At 41.9% G+C, this 24,733-nt stretch overlaps 1 protein-coding gene across 1 annotated transcript; it reads left to right on the top strand.

Annotated features, from left to right (window-relative positions):
* Positions 1 to 1,915: 1,915 nt before the first annotated feature.
* Positions 1,916 to 23,263, top strand: LOC307159170 (cytosolic phospholipase A2 gamma-like; the record flags this gene model as incomplete). The annotated part of the gene is made up of 16 exons (XM_079872382.1): positions 1,916 to 2,216; positions 3,418 to 3,517; positions 4,591 to 4,705; positions 4,804 to 4,946; positions 5,907 to 6,108; positions 6,582 to 6,684; positions 6,776 to 6,916; positions 8,287 to 8,352; positions 8,455 to 8,475; positions 8,603 to 8,788; positions 16,115 to 16,249; positions 17,572 to 17,688; positions 19,637 to 19,723; positions 19,813 to 19,967; positions 20,685 to 20,850; positions 20,932 to 23,263. The coding sequence occupies 16 exons, from the start codon at positions 1,916 to 1,918 to the stop codon at positions 21,168 to 21,170; spliced, it is 2,277 nt and encodes a 758-aa protein (XP_079728508.1). The 3' UTR covers positions 21,171 to 23,263.
* Positions 23,264 to 24,733: the final 1,470 nt, after the last annotated feature.

Here is a 24,733-nt window from a genome sequence, read left to right as displayed (position 1 = left end):
CAGCACTATGCTAAATTAATACATGCGGAAGACTATGAATCAAAACAGGGAATGATAATTGACATAACAAACATTGGTTCACTAAGGGGTTCACTACTTACGCTGACATTTTTTGCCGATCATGAATAATCTGTTCCACACTCAACGTTGGCAGGGGAATAGCCACACACCCACCACCAGAGAAACCATTTGATGATCGATTTCATTCGTTAACACCAAGTCTAGGGAAAAAAAAATCTGTCTTGTGTTGCAGTCAAAGTGTGGAGAGGCGTTCCCCACATCAAAACAAGACAGCGCAGCAGTGGCAAAGGCCCTGCTAACAGAAAAAGCTCACGATGGGAGGCTGTCCTTCTCTGCAGAAAAACTCTGTCTGTCTGTGAAAGACTATTCCTGCAAGAATAAAATACTTAAAGGCATTTCCTGAGTGATTTGGTTAATGTAGTCACCATCAAATAAATAATTTCCACAACAGAACTTTGTTACTGTTGCACTGCAATAAATTTCATCGAGATCTTTTACAATTGAAAGGGTCAAACAATATATAAATGTACAGTAGCAGAAATAAATTATGTGGGCATAAAGAGAAGACGTTTCTGTAAGTTAAAATCAAAATGATCCCCTGGGACTGTGACATAAAAGTGGCTGTTGATGGAGACTGTCCTCCTGCGAAAAACGACAGTATAAGTCGTTTGTACACACTGCGTATTACGACCTATAGTTACATTTTAAAATTAGGCAACATCTAGTGGTCTTATAAATAACGACAGTGCCGTTTATCAGGTGTATCGTCATCAAATGACCTTTGACCGTCGTTGCCAAAAAAAAAAAAAAATGCAGTGAGAGGAAAGAGTGACCCTGAACGTCAATCCAGGTGGGTTTTTATTTTATTTAATGTTCTTTTTAAGCTATCGTTCTGATTGTCGGTCATTCATGTGTAAGTAAGTGCAGTTTGATGTTTTCTTTACAAATCAGTTGCGAATGCCACTAAACGAATGTGATTTTACCATAGTAAATGAAGCTTCATCTTTTTGCAATTTTTTTCATCTTTGCATTGCAAATCAAGGTCAATGAAGTTACCATATGAGCACTTGCCTGTCTAGAGTAAAAGAAATTACCATATAAATTGCCCCATAAAGGATTATATAGTGTTATTTAAATAAACTCCTGAAGTACTCAAACTTCACAATGCCTCGTTTTATTAGTACAGAATCTATTTGTACTACTGTATAAGTTTGGTACCATCATGGGCATTATTAGTGGGGTAATTTACCAGATACAGCCTTGGATCCATTAGCGCCTACACAAAGATATCTGGCTGATATCTCAAAATAAGTTTTAACTGTAATAATGTTCGACCAAGGGAAAAAAAGCTTCTGGGGGGGTGTTTGGCTTGAGGTCATGGTGCAAAGGACCCTAGATTGAAATTACTCCGAACCATCCCTTTCAGATTTTGCAAAGCGATGCCTGGGAAAAGCTGTTAAGATATATTAAAAAAATCAAGTGGTGGTAAATCTGTGCCTTTTTTTGCAAATAAAATATGCAGTTAACACAAAAAAGCTGTGGCAGCTGCTACAAGGGCTTTTTAATTGAATGATTATTGTATAAATAGTTTTACATACATTTTTAAATTTCCATACAACCAGAACCACAATAAGTGTGAGTGTGTGACTGTGCACACATGGGGTGTCACGGTTCCGCACAAGGAAGAGAGCAAGATGGATCCAAAGTGCAGTAGAGTGAGGTTTATTAAAGGGTATCCAAAGTCGTGGTCAAAAACAGGCAGGGTTCAATATCCAGTCAGGCAGTACAAAAACAATAAACAGGCTCAGGTAGGAAACACAGGAAACAGACACGGTGTGACATTAACAACGATACACACAGAACATGGAACAAACAGGGAGGATCAGGGGGAGGGATGGGGGGCCAGGTCCATGAAGGGAAACAGAAACAGGGGGTAACAGACTCAAAGGAGGCCAGGGTGACACAGACAGTACATCGGGGAACAGGGCAAAGCAAACAGTCCATGCGGTGGCCGGGGCGAAACAAACAGTCCATCGGGCGGCCGGGGCGAAGCGAACAGTCCATCCGGAGACCAGGGGAAGCACCCAGTCCATCCGGCAGCCGGGGCGAAGCCAACAGACCATCGAGCGGCCGGGGCAAAGCGAACAGTCCATCCGGCGGCCAGGGCGAAGCAAACAGTCCATCCGGCGGCCGGGGTGGAGACTTTCCCTCGGGCGGCCAGGGCGGAGACCTTCCCTCGGGCGGCCAGGGCGGAGACCTTCCCTCGGGCGGCCAGGGCGGTGAAGACCCCTCGGGCGGCCACGGCGCAGGAACTGGAACAGACACCAATGGCTCAGGAACTGGAACTGGCACCAACGGCTCAGGCACGGGAACTGGTACCACCGGAACTGGCACTGGAACTGGCACCACCGACTCAGGCACTGGAACTGGCACCACCGGCTCAGGCACTGGAACTGGCACCACCGGCTCAGGCACTGGAACTGGCACCACCGGCTCAGGAACAGACACCACCGGCCCAGGAACAGACACCACCGGCCCAGGAACAGACACCACCGGCTCAGGCTCAGGAGCAGACACAGGCTCGACGGCGGCCATCTTGTCAGGGGACACAGGCTCGGCAGGCGTGACGTGAACAGGCTCGGCGGCGGCCATCTTGTCCGAAGACACAGGCTCGGCAGGCGTGACGTGAACAGGCTCGGCGGCGGCCTTCTTGTCGGAAGACACAGGCTCGGCAAGCGTGACGTGAACAGGCTTGGCGGCGGCCTTCTTGTCGGAAGACACAGGCTCGGCAGGCGTGACGTGAACAGGCTCGGCGGCGGCCTTCTTGTCGGAAGACACAGGCTCGGCAGGCGTGACGTGAACAGGCTCGGCGGCGGCCATCTTGTCCGAAGACACAGGCTCGGCAGGCGTGACGTGAACAGGCTCGGCGGCGGCCATCTTGTCTGAAGACACAGGCTCTGCAGGCTTGATGGTGAGGTGCAGGTTCAGGTCTGGATTGAATTAATGGCGGATGGAGCTCTGGGCTGGGCAGCAGCGATGCATTCTCTGGGCTGGGCAGCGGCGATGCATTCTCTCGGGTGGGCAGCGGCGATGCATTCTCTGAGAAGGACATGACAGCCATCTTGCTTGGAGACGCAGGCGAGGCTGGTGTATCCCATTGGCTACGATGGTGTAGATACGTAGTAAACCCCCAAAAGTCAAGGATCTCCAGTCCCTTCATCTCCCATTGCGGCAACGGGTCATCCAGGCAGTGATTAAAAAGGTCCTTCAGGGTTGCATCATTATAGTTCATGCCTCTCGATAAAGTCCAAAAGGTTTGAGACAAACAACTTACTGTCTGACCCTGCTGGCGTAGGGCCATTAAATTTTGGAGTCTTCCCCTCCTCTCCTTCTCAGTGGTAGGGGGAAGGATACGAAACCCCGTACTGCTGGATCCATACATGGTGTATCGTTCTGTCACGGTTCCGCACAAGGAAGAGAGCGAGATGGATCCAAAGTGCAGTAGAGTGAGGTTTATTATAGGGTATCCAAAGTCGTGGTTTAAATACCTAAGAGTGTCCCTGTTTTTATTTGTGTGTGTGTGCCATTTAACTATAATAAAAAAAAAACATACATTCATTAAGGCATATGTCTAAAAATGGACACTTGCTAGTCTTAGGTGAACGGGGCATATGATCAAATATGGTCCATTTAGTTTTCAGCCAAACATTAAGCTAATTTTTACAAATGCTATGCAAATAACAACAATGTTAATCTTTAACACAACTATTCAACCAAATAATTTGTGAGTTACATCAACTTACCATGTTTAGTTATGATGTTATTAGTATAGCCGTGGGAGAAGCCAGGTTCAAAAAAGCAATATTTATGATTTCTGCAAGATGGCTGTGTTAGAGGTGCTCCAAGCCACTGCTGATTGGTCAGATGCCTTGATGTCAATATCTGTCAGATAGCTTGATCTCACATGATTGACTGAGAGAAAACCACATGACTCTACAACTCCAAATGCAGGCAGGGGGAGGACATTTTGACTTACTTGCCCCATAAAGGGTTAATGTCCCTTATCTTATGTCTATATTTGGGAGTGGTTTCAGAGCACTTCCTCAGTCTGTTCTGAGAGTCGACGGCTGCTGTGCTGCTACCGGTGAAGTCTCAGGATTTACTCAACTATACAAGAACAGTGAGTATATGTTTTAAAGCTTTTACAACATCCTTAAAAGAAGCTTTTATGAAAAAGTGAAACTTTCATGAGTTCGAATCAAATTATTTATAAATTTTAACTAATGTCAATTGTTTTATAGATGGCTGGATCCAATTCAAGGTAATTCTGCTCAGATTCATAGAAGCAGTAAAATAAGTAGGCTACTGTACTGCAATACTTTATACTTACATGATTAAATGTCTCTTAAAGTTTATAGAAAAAAGTTTATATACAAAACTGGAAAAAAATCTCAGAATAACTGATGTAAATGAACTGCTGGCTAAATTGTATTTTTAATCTGAAATCAGAAATGTATGAAACAATAGAATGTGATGTTAAATTCAATATGTCTGTCTGTGTTGCTGCAGAAACCGTAAAGTGAGAATCGGACACTCTCTGAATAAGAAGGAGGAGGAGTTTGTAGCCATGAGGAGAAAAACTGTTCACCAAAGCCTGCAGAAGCTTCGGATAAACTCTGACTTGGTAAAAAATCGTATATTTCATATATCTGTCAGCATCTTCTCGAAATGACGTAACTGATGAACATCAAATGTTTGCAAAACAATCTGTGTGCGTTTCAGAGGACAGTGCCAAACATTGCAGTACTGGGATCTGGAGGAGGAGCAAGAGCCATGGTGGGTTTGCTGGGATCCCTGGATCAACTCCAGAAAGCAGGTCTTCTGGACTGTGTGCTTTATCTGAGCGGAGTCTCTGGATCCACCTGGTACACACACACACACACACACACACACAGACACACACACACACACACACACACACACACACACACACACTCTCTCACTCTCATACTCTCTTATTTTCACACACTCTCATACTCTTACTTTCTCTTTCTCTCTCTCACACACACACATGCACGCACGCACGCACACACACTCTCTCATATTCTCTTACTTTCACACACTCTCATACTCTTACTTTCTCTTTCTCTCTCTCTCTCACACACACACACACACACACACACACACACACACTCATACTCTCTTACTTTCACACACTCATACTCTCTATACTTTTTCTCTCTCTCTCTCTCTCTCTCACACACACACACACACACACACACACACACACATATTCTCTTACTTTCACACACTCTCATACTCTTACTTTCTCTTTCTCCCATACTCTTACTTTCTCTTTCTCTCTCTCTCTCACACACACACACACACACACACACACATTGGGAAAACATTTGAGAAATGTTTGCAAAGTGTTTTTGTCTTAGTGTCTTATATTTGGGGCGTGAGGTCAGAAAGTGCAGCTCTGTCTCTGCCTGTCCCCTGTCACACTGGGAGCAGAGTCTCTCTCTCTCTCTCTCTCTCTCTCACACACACACACACACACACACACACACACACACACACACACACACACACACAGCTCTGTCTCGACCTGTCCCCTGTCACACTGGGAGCAGAGTCTCTCCTCTTGTGGGAGCCAGCTCTGTCTGTGGCGACCCTTCTCTATGGCCAGGCTGTGTTCACTCAGTCTGTATGTTGTCAACATTTTTCTTAGTTTAGGACATTTTATTGTACTCAGGTAATTTGCCAGTGTCTCTTTTTAGGGTCTGATAACATTGATAAAATTTACTTTGTGTTTTGGTCGTTTCTTTCCAGTATTCAATATATTTTTCTTTCTGCTTGTTGATAATTTGGTTCCTCTGAAGGTGCATGGCCTCCTTATATCAGGATCCAGACTGGTCCACCAAACTAAAGACTGTGAAAGACAAGATCGTCCGGAGACTCAGCGGTCCTAGAGTCAGCTGGGGAGATGCTTATGCCAAACTGAAGAAATATTACAATGAGAAAGACAAATTCAGCTTAACTGACTTCTGGGCAGCGATGGTCGTCACAACATATGTGAAAGAGGTCTGTGACAATTAATTACACAGCTCTTCATGACTTTATGCCCTTTATGATCTTATTAAAATCTGAGATTTATAAACTTTTTTATCCTGGAAATAAACAATGTTTCAACTCATAGCCCCAACTATGACTAAAGATACTAAAAGTTGAGAGTTAAAAATTCCAAACTTTAGGCAGCAAAAGATAATACTTAAGGTCAAACAATCATATATCTTTTTCTCTATCTGGGAATGAAATGGTGATCAAATTAACTTGATTTTTGATTAGGAAAATTCTCTATATAAAATCTAACTGAATAAAAGTAAAATAGAGTAAAAATAAAATAATTTTTGGGTTCCTCAGATTGCCACAATGGTACTTTATAAAGAGAACATGTTAGGTTTTATGAGTAGGTTTTATCACTTGAAGTTGTTGATAGCTGAAGAAATTGAAGTTGTCTTACAATAAAATGATGCTACAAAAAATGTTTTCTTCAGATAAATGAACACACACTCTCAGGTCAGTGGAAACAGAAGAGTAAAGACCCGTTTCCAATCTACACAGTGATCGACAAGCAATGCAAACAGACCAGAGAAGGAGGTCTGTGTTTGTGTGAAAGAGACAGAAATTTAAATGACTTATGTTGTCAGTGTTTGTGTCAGCTGTCATATGGATGTGTTTCTGTCTGCAGACCCCTGGTTTGAGTTCACTCCATATGAAGCCGGTTATTCCCTCACTGGAGCGTTTGTGGAAACATCCAACTTTGGCAGTCAGTTTGAAAATGGCCATAAGATCAAGAACCAGCCTGAGATTGACATGCTGTACCTGCAAGGTAACAAACTCTGTTTTAAAGGAGAGTTAATTCCTATTATATTCTTATTCTCAATATTAGATTCTACAGATTCTCTAGTACACTGTACGTTGAACTGAATTAGAGAATATAAAATAGATCAATGGTCTCTGTGATGTATTGATCTGGAGATCTGGGGCCTCATTTATAAACGTTGCGCACGCACAAAAGAAGGCGTACGCCGCTCTCTACGCAATAATTGGTATTTATAAAAAGCAAACTTGACGGGAAAATGTGCGGTCCTTCACGCAAACTCTAACCCAGGCGTACGCACAAAAACGGGTGAAATGAGAAATGGCGACACCGTCGGCAGATGGAAGAAACTCGTGAAACTGTAGACCGTTGTGTAAAAGAAATGGCAATACTGCCTCTCATAAATAACATGAAGACTTCACAAAGCAAGTTTTACAATTAACAGCCTACACACACACCCGTTTGATCGATCTGCAGTGTAAAACAAACAAAATCAAACGAAGATTACAACAGAAATGCAAATTAACACATATTTGCAAAAAGAAAAGTGAAATATGTTCTGCAATAATATTGGCATGTTATGCAATTCATCCTCATAACACATCTGTAGCTTGTCAGATGCAATCAAATGTATGGTAATAAAATGCCATGATGCCGTCACAATGCGTAATGACGCACAATGGCTGATCTTGCGTTACGTTTCTTGGTTTTCCTCTCTGTGTTTGCCATGATTCCGCAATCGATGAATATTAACTTGTGGGCGTTTCCCGGACTATTTATGGGCAACTATGGGCGTGACATGAAGCCGCAAAAGCTGCGCTACATTTACAATTGATTGTGATTTATTAAGGGAAAACTGCGTATGATGTGCGTGCGCACGGTTTTATAAATCCAAATATTTTTGTGTGCGTACGCACGTCCTGTGTTTCATCCGTACGCCATTTCTGACGCAAATCCTACGCAAAGTTTTATAAATGAGGCCCCAGGTCTGTATTTTCTTATTTTCAAGTCAAAACTTAAATATAAACTAAAACATTACAATTAGAGATGTCCGAAATTCAGTTAAAAAAGCAATTATTCCTCCTGAAAATTAAAGGCTCAAATTACATAATTTATGCATCAGTCTGCTTCTCATTATGAGACAAACATAAATGAAATAAATGTCCAGTTCAAAGAATATGAGATTCCTCCTCAGTTCAAATCCATCCTTTTCTTGAGCTGTGTCATAAAAATAGTGGGGTCAAAATAAGCCATGGCGAAATGCGTTGAGGATATGTCCCACCCGTCTCCACTGACATTAGATTATATTAGCCTACATTTAAAAATTAGAGGCTGTTTTCCCCCCAATAATTTTAAACACTTAAATGTGTTTTCTGCAGCTCTGTGTGGCAGTGCTGTTGCTGACGGAGATGAGAATAAGAAATTCGTGTTGGAAACACTAAAAGGTGCAATTGCATTTGTTCTGAAGATTCAGTTCTGCCTAAAGTTGACAGTCATTACATTATCATGTGAACTCTGAAATTATTCATTTGATTTTTGTTTTCCAGATTTCTTCACTCAGCTTGGAGGTAAAATATTTCTTATTGCTTTTATTTACTGATAAATTGATCTGTCTTTTATGTTTAAGTAAGTCCAGTGTTGATGCATTTTTGTTGTAAAAAAAGTTATTAATTTAGTTCATGTATCTATACTCAGCTCAGAAGAAAAGATGGATGTCACCATTCTGCTCAGATCAGTGGTTGGGAAAAGATGGGGTTTCTTTAAAAGATCTTGCAGACGAATGTGATCAGGTGCTCATGAATCTTGTGGACCTTAATATTGCTGTGTTGAATGGCAAAGATCCTTCTGCTCTTGATGAATCCATCAGAACAAAGCTGAAAGGTAAGATTTTCTTAAAGTGTGCTAGACTTCATTTAGAGGTGTAAGGCTGGAAGCTTACGCTGGTATTTTGAACCAACAATCAGAACAAAAAGCAGTTGAAGGATGACGTGCATAATTCAGTTATTTATCTGACTCCAATATCATTAATCTGCCTCCATTTAAGCTGTTGTTATTCTTTAACCTCTTATTCTTTAAAGGTAAAAGTCTTTCTTAGAACGGATTGGAAAACGTAAGATTTTACCTGAACGTTTAGATAATGAAAGTTAAAAATCCCTTTAGCTTTCAAAATTAGGCAGGAACCCTAGTTCGAGTTGCAGGCCTCAGCCTCAGTGTACCACGGAGGAAGCGAGTTATCAGAGGGTCCCTTCCTAGGGATGCGTGAAAGCCACAATGGCCGCCATGTATACTTTCAGGGTAGAGGGATATAGCCCTGCTGAAAAGCGATCTTGCAGAAACTCAAGTACTGAACCAACTGGGCAGTTAACTGGATCCCACTGTCACCCATTGCACCAAGAAGTGAAGACCCTTCACTTCAAGGCGCATAGTTTTCTATACACTCTGGAGTGAAGTATGGTCTTTACAACCTCAGTTGAGAGTCCAGCATCTATGAGTTGAGCCCCCTGAGAGGCCAAACCCACAGGTTCCATATTTCTGGACCGGGGCGAAGGATTGTGCTCCCCGCCTGAGACAGAAGGTCCCTCCTGATCGGAATCTCCAGGGGAGAGCCGTCGAGGAGAGACACTAGGTCCGAGAACCAAATTTGGCTTGACCAGCGTGGTGCTACAAGCAGTAGACTTATTGGCAGGGGGCTGGATGTGTGAGGGAGAACCAAAGTGGACAGTGCATCGTGTACTGAGACGAAAACAGATCCACTTCCGCTTGGGCGTAAACTTCCCACATATGCTCCACCACCTCAGGGTGGAGTCTCCAATCCCCTGGTCTCAGCCCCTGCCTCAACAGGATGTCTGCTCCTATGTTTTGCATGGTACCCTGGGATGTACACTGCCCTCAGGAAGAGCATCTTCCCTATAGGGAACACAGGAGGATGTGGTGCACCAGTTTGCATAGTGGACGTGAACGCAGAACGATGTGTTGTCTGAGCAGCCGAGCACATGATGGGCCCTTAGGTCTGGGAGGAAGTGCTTCAGTGCCACGAAGACTGCCATCATCTCCACGTAATATATATGCCAAGAAAGATGATGACTCCTCCACAGAACCTAAGCTGTGGGGGCTTACATTACAGCTCCACAGCCTGTGAGCAAAGCATCTGTCGTGAGAGTAACTCAATGACACTGAACTCCTAACACAGGACCCTGGGACAGGAACCAAGGTTCCTTCATAAAACCTTTGGCAGTCTTCGTGGCACTGAAGGCAAGGCAAGGCAAGGCAAATTGTATTTGTATAGCGCATTTCAAACACAGCAGCAATACAATGCGCTTCACACAAAAATATAAAAATAAAAATAACACTAACAATATGGAACTACATACAATTTTATAATATATAAAACACCAACAAATAAATAAATATAACTGCAGAAAGCATCTGAAAAAAGCTTGGTCTTTAGTCTAGTTTTAAAAATTGTGATAGTTGGAGCGTTTTTAATGTTTTCTGGATGCTGGTTCCAGAGATGAACGCCAAAATAGTTAAAAGCAGCTTCCCCTTGTTTTGTTCTGACAATAGGTTTTAGTAGAAGCTGTTTATGTTGTGATCTAAGGGGTCTTGGTTGTGTATACTGTTGAAACATATCATGAAGGTATTTAGGTCCCATCCCCTTTATTGACTTAAAAACTAATAAGAGTGCCTTAAAATTAATCCTGTATATAATTGGTAGCCAGAGTAATATGATCTATTCTTTTTGGTTTTTGTAAGGATCCTGGCTGCACTATTCTGTACCATTTGGAGCGGTTTTAAAGTCTTTTTAGGGAGTCCTATTAAAAGCACATTACAATAATCAATCCTACTAGAAATAAAAGCATGTATGATCTTTTCAAGATCCTCCTTAGACATGAATCTTTGAAGTTTATTAATATTTTTAAGATGAAAATATGCTGATTTTGTGATTGTTTTTATGTGACTATTAAAATTTAGATTATTATCTATTAGGACACCAAGGCTTCTTACCACTTCCTTTGCTATTAAGCCCTTTGTTTCTAGCAGGGTAGAGATTTTACATCTTTCCTCATTTCTTCCAAAAACAATAACCTCAGTTTTATTTTTATTGAGCTGGAGAAAGTTCTGTGATATCCAATCTATTTCTTCAATGCACTGACAGAGTTTCAATGGGGGTATAGTCATTAGGCATTAGAGGTAAATAAATTTGCGTGTCATCAACATAACTATGGTAAGAGATTAAATTCTTCTTTATGAGTTTACCAAGTGGTAGCATATAAAGATTGAATAACAGTGGACCCAAAATTGAGCCCTGGGGAACTCCACAGCTCAAGGATGTTAATGTTGAGGAACAATTTCCAATTTTAACATTAAAACTCCTGTCACTAAGATACGATTTTAGCCAGCTGATCACAACACCGGTGAAGCCAACCCAATGTTCCAGTCGATGAAGCAATATGTAATAATAATAATAATAATAATTCATTACATTTATATAGCGCTTTTCTCGGCACTCAAAGCGCTTTACATAGAGGGGGGGATCTCCTCAACCACCACCAATGTGCAGCATCCACCTGGATGATGCGACGGCAGCCATATTGCGCCAGAACGCCCACCACACACCAGCTTAATGGTGGAGAGGAGACAGAGTGATGAAGCCAATCAGTATATGGGGATGATTAGGAGGCCATGATGGACAGAGGCCACTGTGCAAATTTGGCCAGGATGCCGGGGTTACACCCCTACTCTTTCGAAAGACATCCTGGGATTTTTAATGACCACAGAGTCAGGACCTCGGTTTTACGTCTCATCCGAAGGACGTTGTTCTTTGACAGTATAGTGTCCCCGTCACTATACTGGGGCATTAGGACCCACACCGACCACAGGGAGAGCACCCCCTGCTGGCCTCACTAACACCTCTTCCAGCAGCAACCTGGTTTTCCCTGGAGGTCTCCCATCCAGGTACTAACCAGGCTCAGCCCTGCTTAGCTTCAGTGGGCAACCAGTCTTGGGCTACAGGGTGACATGGCTGCTGACGTCTAATGTAGTAATTAGAGGCTAATGGTCAACAGTGTCGAAAGCCGCACTGAGATCCAGTAATAGTAAGATGGATGCCTTGCCTGCATCTGTATTTAGCCGGATGTCACTTGTGACTTTAGCAAGAGCTGTTTCTATACTATGGTGAGTCCGGAAACCTGACTGAAAATCGTCTAGGCAATTGTTTAGTGTTAAAAAAGATGTAAGTTGATTAAAAACTTCTTTTTTTTATATAATTTTGCCAATGAACGGTAGGTTTGAAATAGGCCTATAATTGCTTAATATGGATGTGTCTAAGTTATTCTTTTTGAGAAGTGGTTTTATAACAGCAGTCTTTAGGGATTTAGGAAATGATGAATTTAGATGAATTTATAATGTTAAGCAATTCTGGTGTTAGAATATGAAAAACATTGGTGTGATCATTAATAATAATTTTTTCTATCATCACAGAGCTGTTAGACTTATGAGGAGACATGGAAACATCAAAGAAAATGCAGGAATGATCAGACAATGCTAAATCCTTTACAGTCACAGAAATATCAATCCCCCTTGTGATCACCAGGTCAAGTGTGTGACCAAGGGAATGTGTTTTAACCTGTACATGTTGAGTTAGGTTAAATGTGTTAAGCAGTGAGAGTAGTTCACTGACATAGTTGTTATCTGGATTGTCGACGCCGTGCAAATTGAAATCCCCAGATATTAAAACACAGTCAAACTCTAAACAAATAAAAGAAAATAGTTCACCTAGTTCATCAAGAAAAACTCTAGGGGAATGCTTTGGTGGTCTGTAGATGATCAGTAATAGAATTTGAGGAGAACCCTTAATAATTCCACTCAAATACTCAAAAGAAACAAACTCGCCAAAAGATAACTGTTTGCATTCAAAAGATGAATTCAAAATTGTGGCTATTCCACCTCCTTTTTTGTTAGAACAAATGGCACTCATAAAATTATAATTAGGGGGGCGCTGATTCAATGAAGGTAGACACATTATTTGCCAGGTCTAATCACGTTTCAGTTAGAAATGAGAAATCAAGGTTATATGCACAAATGAGATCATTGATTAAAAAGGACTTATTAAGTAAAGATCTGATATTTAAAAGAGCAAATTTCACTATGGTGATCTGCTTTAGAAATCTGAGTTTGTTTAGTTACTCTTTGAAGATTTGCCAGATTTACCCCATAGGCTGGATGTAATCGATTTCTCCTATCACTTATTATTACTGGGATAGGCCAAACACTAGGCAGCTGGACGGCCGGGCCCCTATCTCACAGCGACCCGGGTCCTGTATTCATCCAACCCCTAGCAACCCCTAGCCGAAGCCTGGAAGGCTATCCCCGAAATATCGAAATGGGTGTTGAACATAATAAAATGAGGTTACTTGCTCCAGTTTGCTCGCAGACCTCCGCGCTTTCGAGCCAAGGTCGAGACAACGCTCAAAGAGGGCGTGGCCCACATTCTCCGTACCGAAGTGTCAAAACTGTTGGAAAAGGGGGCTGTCGAAACAGTTCCTATGTCACAGAGCGAGTCAAGCTTTTACAGCCACTCTGGCGGTCTCAGACCCATTCTAGATCTCAGACACCTGAACAAAGCGCTTATGATAAGCGTCCCTTCAGGATGTTGACAACCAAATAAATTCTCACGCATATTCGCCCGGGAGATTGTTTTTTCTCAGTGGATCTGAAAGACGCCTATTTTCATATCCAGATAGTGCCCCTTCACAGACCATTCCTGAGGTTTGCATTGGAAGGGCAGGCTTATCAGTACACAGTACTACCATTCGGCCTGTCTCTAGTGCCCCGTACCTTCACAAAGTGTATGGACGCGGCGCTCGTCCCCTTGAGACAGTGGGGCCCGTGTTCCCTTCAAGAGATTCCAGAAGATGCTGGGTCTCATGGCTTCGGCCTCATCAGTACTCCAACTAGGACTGCTGCGAATGCATCCTCTTCAGCGCTGGCTAAAACCACGGGTCCCAGCTCATTTGTGGCGATCTGGTCACTTACAAATCAGAGCGAGTCACGGCTGCATCAGAGCCCTGACCCCCTGGAAAGCGACCGACTGGTATCGGTCTGGCGTGATATTGGGTGTGATCTCAAGGAGAAAAACTATCTTGACAGATGCCTCCAGCTTAGGCTGGGGGCCCTTTACGAGGGCAGGCCCGTCTCTGGTCTGTGGTCAGACCCAGAGAAACACCTACATATAAACTGTCTAGAGATTAAGGCAGTAGCCTTAGTCCTTTCTCCCTTACTTAAGAGACCACCAAGTGAGAGACGGACGGAGGTCGACCTCTTCGCCTCAGAAGACAACACTCACTGCCAAATATTTTTTACAAAGAACAGGGACACGCTCACCCACGACTGGCCGAGCCACCCTCTGTACGCATTCTCCCCTGTCACGATGCTACCACAGGTTATCGAAAGGATCAGGGAGTGCAGATGTGCAGTGCTGTTAATAGCCCCCCTGGAGAACCCAGTTATGGTACCCAGAGCTGTTACAGCTGCTGAAAACAGCCCCATGGCCGATTCCACTGAGGAAGGACCTCCTCACACAGGCGAACAGAACGATTTCGCACCCCGTCCATTTCGGAACCGATAGCGCCCTCAACAAGGCGCCTGTACGCTCAGAATTGGGCAGTATTTTCTAGCTGGTGCGCTACACAAAATGTAGACCCTCATTCATGTGAAGTACCGAGTGTGCTCTCATTTTTACAAGAGCTACTGGATGCGGGTCACACCCCCTCCACGCTCAAAGTCTATGTGGCAGCCATAACAGCTTTTCACGCTCCGGTAGCCGACAAACCACTGGGAAGAAACAACCTCATTGTGCGTTTTCTCAAGGGCGCTAGGAGGTTAAACCCTCCGCGCCCCCTGTCTGTGCCTATCTGGGACCTCTCTAAAGTCCTGGAGGCCATGAAGGGTCCCCCATTCGAGCCGCTTCGGCCTGTGGACCTGAAGTCGCTCTTGCTCAAAACTGCTTTTCTGTTGGCACAAGCGCTATCTATGAACACCTCCTGCCTGGAATTTGGGTCAAACGACTCCAAGGTCATCCTTAAACCGAGGCACGGTTATGTTCCTAAAGTGCTCTCCACTCCATTTAGAGCACAGGTCATTTTACTGACGGCTCTCTCCTCGCCAGATGATGAGAGTGATGCGTATTTACTCTGCCCCGAAAGGGCTCTCAGGATTTATCTGGAGCATTCTGCCTCATTTAGGCAGTCAGAGCAGCTCCTTTTATGCCTTGGCGGCCACAATAAAAGTTTAGTACAGGCCAAGGTTCTCTCAGAGTAAAAGTGTTAAGCAGCTCTGCCTTAACTGGTTACTATGTATCCCTTATGACCATGAACTACAGTTACTAACGTAACCTCAGTTCCCTGAGATGAGGGAATGAGTATTGCGTAACCCGCCGTGCTACAGTGCTAGGGATCAGGGGATCGCTTCAGTTGTTTAAAATCTGGAGCACCTAGGCGAGGCACGCCAATATATAGCCTCTGACAACGCCCATACTGGCGGGCTCTGACGTGCCGGGGCACCACACGTCCTGATTGGTTCTCGTGTCAAATCCGCCTCGCCATAGGTTTGTGCAGTTGACGCAGCACAGCCAATGACCGCTCTCGCACTCAGTTGTGCTCGGTGTGCAGCTCCACTGCGTTTTATAAAGTTTGCTTCAATATTCTCGAGAAAAGAAGGTTTTCCCATAGCGTAAGCTAGCCTTACGCAATACTCGTTCCCTCATCTCAGGGAACTGAGGTTACGTTAGTAACCAAATAGTTGTTGGTTGTTAATTAATCCTGCCCCTGTTTCTGTTCAGGTTAATTATTATCTCTATGTATTTAAACCATTTAATAATTAAAGGCTGTTTGTTATTTTAATCTCTTTTGTGTAAGTTGTCACACTGGGAACCTGCTATTTATTGACACTGATTTGAGAAGAATACCTTTTTTTTTATATATATATATATAAAATATACTATCAAAGGCCATATTTCAGACCTATCTATATTTTAAAACGTACAACGCCTTTTCAACACGGTTTTAAGCAGTATAACAGTTGTGAAAAACTATTTAATGAAACAGAAAAATGGAGTTTTGGACAACAACAAAAATGAATAGAAAAACACAGACTATATTTCTTTGTTGTTGTATAAGAAGCACTTAATAATGTTTCCTTCTTTTACAGAGATCTCTGGAGGCAAAAGTCAGCTGAAAAAGCTGGATCTCTCTGATAAAGAAGCTACAGCTCTAAATTTGATGAGTTACAACACAGATGTACTCGACTCATGGTTTAGTACAGTCAAAAGTTGGGAGTCAGTTGGTAGGTTGAACTGTCTCTAATATAATACACACTGTACATTGTACTTCACTTTTGATTTAGTAAACCACTTTTACCAACCAATAATTTTTGTCTTCTAAGCAACTGAGGTGTACTTTAGTCTAAGTTTCCGTAAAACTGCTCCCGCAACTCACAATAGTAATTATTAAACAGATTACCAGGAACACAATACCTTCTGCTTAATTTTCAGTTGAAGTGAGACGAAGATCACTTAAAACTAGGGATGGCTGACGCAAAACCAAAGAGTATTCACCTTAGTCTGTTTCCGTAAAAGGAACACAATACCTTCTGCTTAATTTTCAGTTGAAGTGAGACCAAGATCAACACTTTCTGTTAACACAGGTCACTGCTAAACTCAGTTAATCACTGCTAACTCACAACTACTGTCTCTGAATGTCAGAAGCAAACAGATTCCACAATTGAGATTAATCTGGAGCAGAGGAGAAGTGTGTCTCACTGCTGCAAACACTGGACTGCCCCATTATACTCTCCATCTCAGGGCGCTTTCACACTAGCACTTTTGGTGCGCACCCTGACCCGAGTTCGAATGACGTCAGAGTTCAGTTTGTTTGGATGATGTGAAACAATCAAATCAGGGGCAGGGGCAGGGGCAGGGGCAGGGGCAGGGGCAGGGGCAGGGGCAGGGGGAGGGGGGAGCAATCGAACTCGGGTTCGGAACAGGCAGTCGAACCAAGTGTGAAATCGCCCTCAGGCACACTTTCACAAATGAGTTACAGGTGGTGATGATTTTGCCTGAGAGCAGACAAAAACACAGGGCACACAACCATACCCATAGAAGTTAAAAAGAAAATAATAATAATAATAAATAAGTCCTTGGACATAACAACATTCACCACAGTAATTTCGATGTGTGTGGAATGTTTAATAAGGGCTCTATACAAATTTCTGAATATCTCAAAAAATGTATACCATTGACTATATACAGTGGAACAAGCTTGTAAGCTGTCAGTCAGTAACTTGCGCACATGATGCGCAGTGTTGGCACGCGTTCCATAGGGTGCCGACCCCTGCATTAGGGATATCAAAATTAAAATATATTTCCTATTCAAATATGGATCTTACATAACCCGCCCTTAAACAGACACCCACAAGCACAACTCAGCTCTGTTTAAATAGGAATCACCAAGATTTATTGATGGCTTTACACAAAAGTATATGATATCAAGTCAAGTCAAGTCACCTTCATTTATTAAGCGCTTTTAACAGTATGGATTGTTTCAAAGCAGCTTTACGATTGGGTCGATGTGTGTGGAATAACTTAATAACGTTTCTTTCTTTTACAGAGTTCTCTGGAGACAAAAGTCAGCTGATAAAGCTGGATCTCTTTGATAAAGAAGCTACAGCTCCAAATATGAGTTACACCACAGATGGACTCGACTCATGGTTGAGTACAGTCAAAGGTTGCGAGCCATTTGCTAGGTTGAATTGTCTCTAATATAAAACACACTGTGCATTGTACTTCACTTTTGATTTAGTAAACCACTTTTACCAACCAATAATTTTTGTCTTCTAAGCAACTGAGGTGTACTTTAGTCTAAGTTTCCGTAAAACTGCTCCCGCAACTCACAATAGTAATTATTAAACAGATTACCAGGAACACAATACCTTCTGCTTAATTTTCAGTTGAAGTGAGACCAAGATCACTTAACACTAGGGATGGCTGACGCAAAACCAAAGAGTATTCACCTTATTTTAGAATGCGGAAGTAAATTTGGGTCCAATTTCCGTTTTTTTGTGCGGCACTTCCGTTTCCTCGCTTCCCTGGGCTAACTAACGATATCAATCGCGAAGGATTATGCAGAGTTGACAGAAAAATGTTACACAAGCCGTAGCAGATGAATACAAGAAAGAACTAAAGCCCCCCCTCACCCAGTTCGAGTACCGGACCTGGTTGAAAACACTCATGCATCTACCTGGCAGAGTGCCAAAACTTCGCCGCCTTTAAACACGGTCGAGCCAACGCTGGACTAATATATCTATAGAGGTATTTTGTCATGTCAAATGTATTTAATGCCATCAGAATGCAACCAAAGCACAGGATAGCAATAAGGAGATGGCTATAAATAATTGTTAATCATACTAAATAAATGCCATGATCATGATCATGCCATTATGCCATGATGACTAGATTTTATACAGGGGTTACTATAATGATTTTGTTTCTCCTTGGAGTTTTTATTGAGACTTCGTAGCCCGCCAGTTTTCTGGTATCGGGTGGTCTTCTGTAGGTCTTGTGTTCACGAAATGAAAAGAACAATACAGTCGTTTTGGTGGTTTCTTCAAATGTAAAGCTTTTAACCACAGGCGAAGGGATTCCTCAGGCCGGCGACACACTGGCTGCGTGGCGTGTCCGTTTTTATTTCGGCTCCCATGTTAACGCGCGTCTCAGGCTCGTGCCGCGCGGAAAACGCGTGCATGCTAGAAATAGAATCGATATGGCAAGCCAAGAGGCTCAGAAATACTCCATAGATTAATCGCGTTTTAAGCCAAACACCGTCAAATACGGCGTTTTATACCGTATTGGACGCCGTAAAATACGCCGTTGTAATTAAAAACGCTGTAAAAGATGCGCAAAATACGTCAATGACGCCGTATTTGACGGCGTTTTAGTGTGCATGGAAAGCGCCGCTTTTTACGCCGTTCATCTCGCCATATGACGCCGTAAAAAACACAGTTTCGGTTGAACAGAGCGCGCGCTATTTTACGGCGTTTTGCTTATAGTATAATAAGACACGCCCACTGATTTCCACAGCCAGTAAGTTTGAACTGTTCTCTCCCAATCAATGATGAACTGAGTCAGACCAGACCCAAATAGTGACCTTAACCCGACCATAACCCGAATATTGACAGCTTGTAAACATAGTCACTGACAAGTTATTGCTTCACATCAACAGCTTTTTTCAGGTTTCATTTTTTCACATTTCATAGCTGAACTTCAGAAGAAGATACAGATTTACCAATATTGACCATATTTCATCAATAAACAAAAAACAACTAGCCATACACAGTAACACATTGTGCAAGTGGAAAATAAGTGTAGTTTATAAAAAAAGTATACCTACCAATTTAACGTACTCCTAGGACTTTTATCTTCACGGCACTGTAGGAAGAAACGGCCAGAAAATGAACGCTGGCTCAGATATTCTTATGGAAACATGTTTTTCATTGTCATTAAGTACTGTATTTAGATTTACAGTAGGCTAATATTTTCCCAGAGTGCATTGAAACAACCTTAGTAACAGTACAGTACAGTAACAACAGTATACAGTATGTTACAGTAGGAAATTGTTAAGAATACAGTAATATTACTGTGAAAAAACAACAGAAATCATTTTGCATTTGTTGTAGCCTCTTTAGCACTTTGCTGGAACATTGTGAAGTGTATAAATCACTGGATCTGGGGCAGGAATAATAACTTTCTCTACAACATGAAAGGTGAGTTAACAGAACTATTAACTGGCAATTCAACATGAATAACAAATGGACTCATTTCACACTGTGATTGCTCACTCCAATGCTATCAGATAAAGCAGTGCCCTCCACTCTCCTGGAAAGTGAGACGAGAGACTATATAGACGCTGGACTGTTGCTGAACTCACCCTACTTATCAGTGCTGAGAAAAGAGAGAGACATCGACCTCATCATTTCCCTGGATTTCAGTGACGGTGATCCGTTCATGGTATTATATAATTCTCTCTATATATAATAATGCTCACATACTCTCATAAAAGCTCATAGCCTTTGGGATTGATTGACAAGCGCATTTGCTTACAGGTGAGTCTCAAAATGTCCTGTTCACACAACGAATTACAGTAGCGCCTCAAATACTTTTTGTATGAATGTGCAACAAGAGTCAAGCCCGTATTCTCTTACCAGAAACATAGAGACAGTGACCAAAGTAATATCAAAGTTGGCAATGTACATGAACCTGAGAAGTCTTGAGTTGTGCATAGAACACAAAACGGACGGGAGCAGCTCCGGTGGAAAATTGTCATCATATACTCACCCTGAAGTTTTTCCAAACCTGGATTTCTTTCTTCTGCTGAACACAAAGGAAGATATTGTGAAGAATATGACAGTTGTTGGACCCCATTCAAGTCCATAGTATGGGGTCCATCAACTGTTTGATGATGTTGTACTGTTTGACAACTTGTAATAATGTTCTTCAAAATATCTTATTTTGAGTTCAGCAGAAGAAAGAAATTGATACTGGTTTGGAGCAACATGAGGGTGAGTAAATGATGACAGATTTTTCATTTCTAGTGGATCCATTCCATTTAATGTTCACACTGTCTATTTTTTGGGATTGACAACCAGTTCACACAACTTTAATTTGAAGTGAAATCTTCCTCTAACCCTTTTAATGAACTTATACTGCAATATTCTCCCACTGCAGACAGTGAGGGAAGCTGCTAAGACGTGCGGGAAACTAAAGATCCCTTTTAAAGATCCCAACATTCCCAATGGACACTCAGAGAGACCGAAGGACTTCTATGTGTTCAAAGGCCAAAACACTCCAACCGTGATCCACATCCCTCTCTTTAATGTGGGCAACTGTGGAGGCAAGTTATGATCTTACAATGTCCTGAATAAAACTGAAATATCAACTGTGTTCTGATTTAAGTGTGTCAATGTTTCTTCAGATAAAATTGAGGAATTGAGGAAGAAATACAAGACCTTTCAAGGTTCTTATAGCGCTGAGATGATCACTGAACTGATGGAGGTCGCTGGAAACAACATCATAAACAACAAAGAGAAACTGCTGGAAGAGATTCGTGTGGTCGCTAAAGAAAAACAGTTAAAGGAGATGATTAATGTTTTAACTGAACTAGTAGTGAGAGTCGACAACGGCGTCAGCGGTAGTTTCTGTTCAGCTCAATAGCCATGGTTACTAATTTATACCTATTAGTGTTGATCAGTTCGGTAACTAACTAATTATCAATATGCCTCTTAAAGGTGCAGTATGTAAAGAATGACAGCTAGTAGGCAAGTTGAGTTGATTTATCAGCGTTTAAATATGCTCTCGTTCATTGAGAAAGTGAAGATTGAGTTATCAAAATGAATCAGTCACTCCTTGCTTATAGTTTGTATATCCGCAGTCCAAGTTCCAGTTCCTTTTGAGTGATGAATGCTATTGCCACCTGCTGGTGTTGACAGTTATTCCTCTCATGCAGGAGCAGATGTGCTTGCTTGTTGCTGTAGTCTTGTGCTAAACCTTCATCCGTGCAAATTGTCTTTTAATAATCTTTGCTTAAAATCTTTCCCCTGCAGTAGACAACTGCTGTGAGCTAGAGATGAGAGATTGAGGTTTTCTCTTCAATTATTCTCTTCATTTGGAAATACGTCACAATACTGAAGTAATGTCGGTTGGCAACTTCCGGTTCATGCAGACTTAAGCAACACATGCCATCAATAAAAGCTGGATGGTTTAATGCAACAAGCGTGATGCCGATACCTAGATATTTAGGCATGAATATGTAGATTTGCATGAATTCCAAATCACTAGACAAGTTATATTTGTTGACGTGTACTACGAACACTGTCGCCTGTCAATGACGTCATAATCCTTGTTATACTTGATTGTCGTTTTACTCCTGCAGAAACTGTAAGGACTGATTTTCCTGCTAAGACAAAACTCACCCTGCAATAAAGCCATAAAATGCACCCTGGACAGAAGATAGCAAAGACAGATCACTGGACATTGTCCTGCCCAAACGTATCTCCTTGTCTCCTTGTTTGACTTCAGCTCATCCCCCCTCTCCCTCCTCAAGTCACTGAAAGTTCACTAAGAATGTCTATATATCACATATGATGCATCTTGTGAATCTATTGTTTTTCCTTTTCATGTTTGCTATCATTTTAAGTGTCTCAGTGCGATTGGTAAAATGGTCTTAATTTCATTGCAGTCATTGGTTTAATGAGAAAGATTGAGAACTTAGGAGAATCCTGTTCTCCTCTCTGGGTGATGTCTCTTCAAGATATCTCCCGAGACCAGGTGCTATCCCCTGGGGTACATGAATTGACCCAAAACAACTCTAAACAATATTTGTATAACTCTTTTGTTCTGGTCTGGGTATTTAAGGGTAGGTGACAGAGCAGACTTTGGGACCCTTTACCAGGATCATCCCCATACAGTGTGGCTTCAGTGTTTTCCTGTTGGAAAACACTCACACACCACTGTGTGTCTCTGTCAGGAATACATTGCTTACTTTTAAAGTTCAGTATTAATTACAAGGTATTGCTACTGACTTATAAAGCCCTAAACGGCTTAGCTCCAGTCTATTTAACCGATCTTCTATCGCCCTATAATCCATCGCGCTCTTTAAGATCACTAAATTCAAGGCTTTTGGTCATACCTAGGATATCCAGATCCACCAAAGGAGGGAGAGCATTTTCACATTTAGCTCCAAAACTCTGGAATAGCCTTCCTGATACTGTTCGTTGCTCAGACTCGCTCTCCCAGTTTAAAACTAGATTAAAGACTCATCTCTTCAGCCAGGCATTTATATAATACTTTTAATCTTACAGTTAAATCCGGTCTCTAGTTCATAGACGCCAGAGGAGAACTGGCCCCCGACTGAGCCCGGGTTCTCCCAAGGTTTTTTTTTTTCTCCATTAGGTCACCTGATGGAGTTTTTCGGTTCCTTGCCACTGTTGCCTTTGGCTTGCTCAGTTGGGGATACTTAATTTAATTAATCAATCAACAACACTATTGATCAGCATTACCAAACGTGGACGTTTTACACTAGAAACAAACACTGATGTACTATTTTATTTAATACTGTGAAGCTGCTTTGATACAATCTGTATTGTGAAAAGCGCTATATAAATAAAGTTGACTTGACTTGACTTGACTTTTAGAGTCATCTTTGAGTAAATGATGTTATGTATTTATTATTTCTGAATTGGCTTTTAATCACTTGTGTAATTGGCATGATACATTTTACCTGACAAATAAATGTTACATCTTGATTTATTCTGCATTTTTCAGAAATCATTATTTCCTAGTAGATTAAAGTGTAGTCTGGTGATTCCACAAATCTCTGTCCAGGATAGATCAAACCGAAGGCACTATGAATGGAGCATGGGGCACATCATTAAGGAGACCTTCCGATTTCTGACTATCACTGACTTAGCACGTTGCATCTTGCGACTATTAAAAAAATTACACCTTTGTTATGAGTCAGCAATGAGCGGCCGCTTAGGGTAAAATAGTTGCACTGCACCCTCTGACTATTTCAGGACTGGCTAGTTTGTGATCATGAGCACACATTCGTGACGTGACGTCTCAAAGCGACACCGGGTCCCTTAATGAACGAATATTTGAAATTATGAGATGCTCAGAATAATCAAAGATCTAAATTAATTCATAATCAATATTTATGATTATTTTCTAATCAGAAACACGATCTAAATTTGATTATCATTTGAAATATAGGAGTCAGATTAGAGATGGTCCTCACTGCAGAACATGAAATCCACGGGGAGGAGTCGGATCCAGATCCAACTCCTCCCACCTTACATATTAGGCTTGTTCGACTTGAACCGGCGCTGCACAGACCAATCGGTGAATGACATCAAAGTACCGCGAGAGCGAATAGAAAGTAGACGGCTCCTTATGCTTTTGAATTGCTCTCGCGGTACTTTGATGTCATAAACCGATCGGTCTGTGCAGCGCCGGTTCAAGTCGAACAAGCCTATACCTAAACCTACCCATCTCCACCCCTTAATCCCTAAACCCACCCCTAAACCTACCCATCTCCACCCCTTAATCCCTAAACCCACCCCTTAATCCCTAAACCCACCCCTAAACCTACCAATCTCCACCCCTTATATCTGAATCCGCCCCCCCGGATCTCGTGTACTACATTGAGGTGCTACTGTCAGATTAAGCGCAGAGCTAAAGTAATATTGAAACTAGAGGGTGGATTACCTGTGTCTAGCAAAGCAATGAAGCTGTGAGTTTAATTACTCCTAAAACAGTGACCCTTAGAGAAAAATAAATATCCTACAATATTTCTGAAATTAATTTATTTTATGCTAGGTACACTACTAATACATTTACATATTTATGTACTTAATATAAATTGTACTTTAATATAACAAATTTTGTACTTAATTAGTTATCCAGAAATAGTGCTGAGGTCCAACTAAATATATACTTATATATACTAAGTATATTTGATTATGCTAAAATGGAACTATTGCACATATACTTTAGGTACACTTTAAAATATCCTGCATTTAAAGAGTAAACACTGATATTACACAGAAATCATACTATCCTTACTAATAATGATATTAAAACACAGTTTAGGCTTAAAGGTTGTCTAAGCGATCCCGGGAGACGTTTCTTCTTGTTGACATTCGAATTGTTGTCAAACAAAACGGAGGCTGGCTAGACCCTCCCTCCTCCTCATCCCGTCTCCTCCCTCCTCCCCTCCC

The sequence above is a fragment of the Squalius cephalus genome (assembly GCF_949319135.1).
Source record: "Squalius cephalus genome assembly, chromosome: 5".
NCBI classification, from domain to species: domain Eukaryota; kingdom Metazoa; phylum Chordata; class Actinopteri; order Cypriniformes; family Leuciscidae; genus Squalius; species Squalius cephalus.
The sequence above is the reverse complement of the archived record's forward strand: the minus strand, read 5'-3'. Positions and strand labels throughout refer to the sequence as shown.